The 5,166-nt window shown below is 31.8% G+C and overlaps 1 protein-coding gene across 1 annotated transcript in view; it reads right to left on the reverse strand.

Moving 5' to 3' along the window:
* The window catches only part of FOMMEDRAFT_96477 (WD40 repeat-like protein), a gene marked incomplete at both ends in the record, with an annotated part of 3,372 nt that extends 2,331 nt beyond the window's left edge, over positions 1 to 1,041 (reverse strand). Inside the window, one exon of the mRNA XM_007271200.1 lies at positions 396 to 1,041. Within this exon, the coding sequence (XP_007271262.1) occupies positions 396 to 1,041 (646 nt within the window). The remainder of the gene's footprint in view (positions 1 to 395) is intronic.
* Between the last annotated feature and the right edge of the window lie 4,125 nt (positions 1,042 to 5,166).

Consider the following 5,166-nt stretch of genomic DNA (forward strand, 5'->3'; position numbering starts at 1 on the left):
ACCATCCGATCATTATGACAAATACTATATATTATAAATGTTATTATGTAATATACATATATAGCAATTATTTGTCATATAGCCTTATCTAATGGTGGCGAAATCTGAAGGAAAAAATTAAAAAATTTACCAGACTGCTGGAAAAGTATAATTACAGCATTTAGAGCAAAAAACATAGTTTGCAAAATAACTCAGCCAATATTCACTTTTAAAAAATTCTGTTCCATCATCTTGTAGAGAAGGCTTAATACAACAAATCAATGGTGCTACTTTTTGAGTTTTGGGTCTCTGGATGGACGAGTTTCGTGCTCATTGTGGAGGCTGCATTAGGAAGGTAAGGTTACATCACGTGAGTCACACAGCTTGTCGAGTTTATCAGACGCGTATCTTATGACCTTCAAGAGGTGCAAAAATGGCCTGTCCACTCTCAACGTCCCATACTCGGACTGTCGCGTCAAGGGATCCGGAGACAACACGTGCTCCGTCATGTGAGAAAGCCACTGACTGAACACTGTCTGTATGCCCCTCAAAAGGTCCAGAAATGACTTGCCCACTCTCAGTACTCCAAATCAACACGGTTTTGTCATTAGAACTAGAGACAACATGTGTGCCATCAGGCGAGAAAGCAACCGATCTGACAGTGTCTGTGTGTCTGTGCAAGGGCCCGAAAATGATTTTCCCACTTTCGACGTACCAGAGTATGATTGTCTTGTCATAAGATCCGGAGACAATATGTCTCCCACCAGGCGAGAAAGCGACACAGAAGACCATTTCTGTATGGCCTTCAAAAGGGCCAGAGACGGTCTGCCCACTCTCGACATCCCATACTCGGGCCGTTTTATCTCTGGATCCAGATACGACATGTGCTCCATCTTGGGAAAAGGAGATAGAACAAACGGCGTCTTTGTGCCCCTCAAAAGGCCCAGATATGTATTGCCCACTTTCAGCGTCCCAGACTCGAATCGTACAATCGTAGGAACCTGAGGCAATACACCTTCCATCAGGTGAGAAGGTAGCAGACCAGACTGCTTTTGAATGTCCACCACTAATAAGGTAGACGAAAGATAAACTTGACAAGCTGCGTGACACACGTGATCTACCCTGAACTGCCTAATTCAGACACAACAATGATGAGGAAACTCGTCCAACCATAGAGCCTAATTTCAAAATGTAACACTATAGAATTGTTAGGATAATACTTGTCTACAGAATGATGTAACAAATTTCAAAAAAAATGAAAATTGACCAAGTTATTTTCAAAAGACTGTTTTTTGCTCTAATTAACTTGATTGTTATTTTGCCACACAAAAAAAAAAAATTCTAAAATTCCTCTCATATTTTGCTGCACTCAGTTATGATGAAATGACAAATAATTACTATATTTGGGTATTACGTAATATTACAAATATAAGACATGACCTTGTGTTTGGTTAGACTGGTAAACTCAAGAGACTCATACTATGCTAGAAGACAGGAGAGAAGGCTAGGATAAACAACCTACTAAGGAAGAGGAGTACTGTAAGTATATTATTTAGTGTTCTAAAGCATGTTTTAGTCTACAATGAAATTAACATAATGATATTAGCTTACCATCTCTGATGACAGTAAAGATGAGGCAGAGGGCTTGACAGCCCCTCTTGATTGCCCCTCTATACTTAGTAAAGCTTCTTATAACAGTAATAAAGAGGCTGATCTTGACCAGAGTATCCTTACTGTATCAGAAGCAAAAGACTTCCTTGAATTTCTTTTGGATAGCCTTAAATGTTGGACAAGTTGTTTAGAGACACAAGTACAACCTGTTAAGTACAAAACAGTCAGTCTTACATCTTAAAAGCCAGCCTAAACAATTAGAGACCAGAAAAAAAGAGTAAGGAAGAAAGAAGAAAAACTTTAGAGCCAGGGTTTTGCAGACATCTGGAATTTCTTTCAGACACACACAGGACAATCACAATCACCTACCCTACCTTCCCTCACCCAAAGCACATGTCTTGAAGGACAGTACACTTGTTCTGAGAAACAGATACAACTTATCATTCAAGAGGGAAGCTCTGATAGGGATGGTGACCAGTACAGTTCAAGAAGGGATAGTAATCATCTGTAGGATTGTAGGGACTATGATGAAGCACCTTTCAGGCATAACAATAACAAGTACAAGTGTTAAGACAAGACTACACAAGAGTATGTCTCAGATGATATAAACTATATTACAAGCAATGATGAACAATGATAGAATACCTTCCATCATACATTCTACATCTGAGACATACCTACATAGTATATATAGACTAACTAATCAACAGACAATGAAGCAAGCTGTGAGAGAGCAAGCTGAGTCTACTATCCCCCCTCTTTGTGTGATCCCTCTAAGCCTCTCACATAACCCCTCTTTCCCCTTTCTTAACAGGTTATGAGCCTTGAGCTCCCTGCCTACACTTTATCTACACTCTACTATGTCTATACTCTATACAGCTCTACAGATTACATGCATGTACACAGCATACTATGATGCAGAACTCAACACACTTGTCTGAGTATCCCAAATGCAAATCAATACACTACAAATGCACAATCTACTGTACTACATACAACCCAGACATTATATGATTGTCATCTTAGTGATTATGATCATTGGCCCAGTAATAACATAATCTATGCAGGCAACACTGAAACTACAATGAGTATCACTTACTACAACATTTAATCACTAAAATACTCTATAATATCACAGAGATCATGTTATAATAAATTAACTGATCATACTACAGACAAATGTTAAAAAGATTAATAAAGCAAACACTACTCTTCTACTATTAACATTACAATAGTACAAATGATTGACACTGTCAATGAGCACACATATGTTATAGCATAAATCAAATAATAACACATATAGTAATATCACAGCTAAACAATTAATGCTCAAAACAAGTGCATATATGCTAAACAACATATTAAATCAAATAAATAAAACATTTAACATACATTATAAACAATAATATAATTACAGACACTATAATAACAACAATAATAACAATAATAATAATAATAATACAGATAGAACTAATGGAACAAATACAGAACAATATAATAACTAACACATATTATGGTCAAGCAATTATATGTAACATATTGGATTCAGCAGTTACATGTTGGATATTGTAATTACTTATCAGATACCAAATATAATATGCATATCTAAGATATACAGACGAGTACAGATATACAAAAGTATAATGAATAACTACAAACCAAAAAAACAATGCTACAGAGTGTATAAACTAACTACACACAAAGAATAATGTTATAACACATAAATACTGATTACAGCACAAGACAAGTGCAAAATTATAACCATTAAACAAATTATACTACTTTACACATTAATACAATTGTGTAAATGTATACTAACAATGAACAAAAGAATTATATCTCTAATATACTTGAAACAACACATTAATACAACTTAATTATGCATGCAGAATGTGTTATCACAACAGCTGATTATATAATAAATTTCGAAGTTGTAACAGCAACATCAACTGACCTTAACAAACAATTATTAAATTTACATTGTGACAACATAGCTTGTAGGAGCAAAGTATTAAGCTGATAAGGCTATTACAACAAACAATACAAATATAATTATTACAAATGCATTATTATAATAATTACAATCAAAAACAATCATAATATAAAATGATTAAATAAATTAATAAAATATTTAAGCCATTATCTTGGACAGTATAATATAAAATAGACAATAACAGATGCAAGCATACTTAATAGAACTCAGTGCATTTATTAAAAGTGCTACATAAATAATAATTACAATGTTATTAAACAAATATTATATGGAAACAAACGAATTACCAGTTATGAACAATTATTAATAAAAGATAATGAGTGCAAACAAAACTCGTATATTATACATAATGTGTACTTATCTACTATAACAAACAAAATACACATTATATAAGTTGACAAATGTTAATGGTAACAAAGATATAATAGTAATAACATTTAAATTACTTATTATAGAACATAACAAACGTTACACACTGCTTTAAAATACTAATAATTAGAAATCGAACTATGAAAGCAATTACAATTATTATATATAAATATTATATTATAATAACAATTAATAAACATTAAAGAAATATCCAATTCTTCAAAGAAATACCTTCTTGAATTGAAGGGGAGAAAATGGATAATATGCATGAAAAATTAATAACTAAATATAAACAATAGAACAGAAAGTATAATGCTACAGACACTACAAAAAATAGAATAACAAAATGCATGGACTAAGCACTGACTAAGTAATAGAAGTTACAGACAGACATAACAGATCATAAAGGTAAATCATTTGGTACAAAGCAAAACTACATTGATTGGAACTAAATAATGGAAGTCAATACAATGTGCAATTGAACTTCAACATTAAATAAATAATGATTCTACTATGAAACAAATGCTCATACTTGGTGAATAATATTAATATGATAATATAATTAACTTAACAGTGTTTAATACAAAAATAAATAATATACAGACAATTATCACATCATATAACAAAATAATTCATCAATTCAGACTATAGTTCATGGATAAAAGTAATGAATAACGAAAATAATACTTCAGAATGTACATAAAACAATAAATAATATATCTATATGATAATACAAATATAATTGCAATATAATTCGCAACTACAACAAACAATACACAGATAATAACTATATAAACAAGTATGGAGCACATACATATAATTAAATAAAACTATTAAATTGATTCTTGTACAAACAATTAATTTGCCCTCACTGCACAATTAATACAAGTGTGAACAGCATTATAATACTATGAAATACATTGGATAGATACTAATAAGTATATCTATACAATGATTCAAATAAAATAAACAAAACCAATATATAAAACGTTTTACCTAGCAAACCAATTAACAAATAAAACATCAAACGAATACTACAATTGTACATAGCACTAGATTAACTAAAGAATGCTAGGACACGATTATAGTAAACATAATCCAATATATTACTTATATGCAGATTGTGTTACAATACATCATTCTTCACAAAAGAAAAAGCAAAGAACAATAGCCATAACATACACATATATATATATACAATACTATGATTGCAA

This window comes from Fomitiporia mediterranea (genome assembly GCF_000271605.1).
Source record: "Fomitiporia mediterranea MF3/22 unplaced genomic scaffold FOMMEscaffold_16, whole genome shotgun sequence".
Classification (NCBI taxonomy): domain Eukaryota; kingdom Fungi; phylum Basidiomycota; class Agaricomycetes; order Hymenochaetales; family Hymenochaetaceae; genus Fomitiporia; species Fomitiporia mediterranea.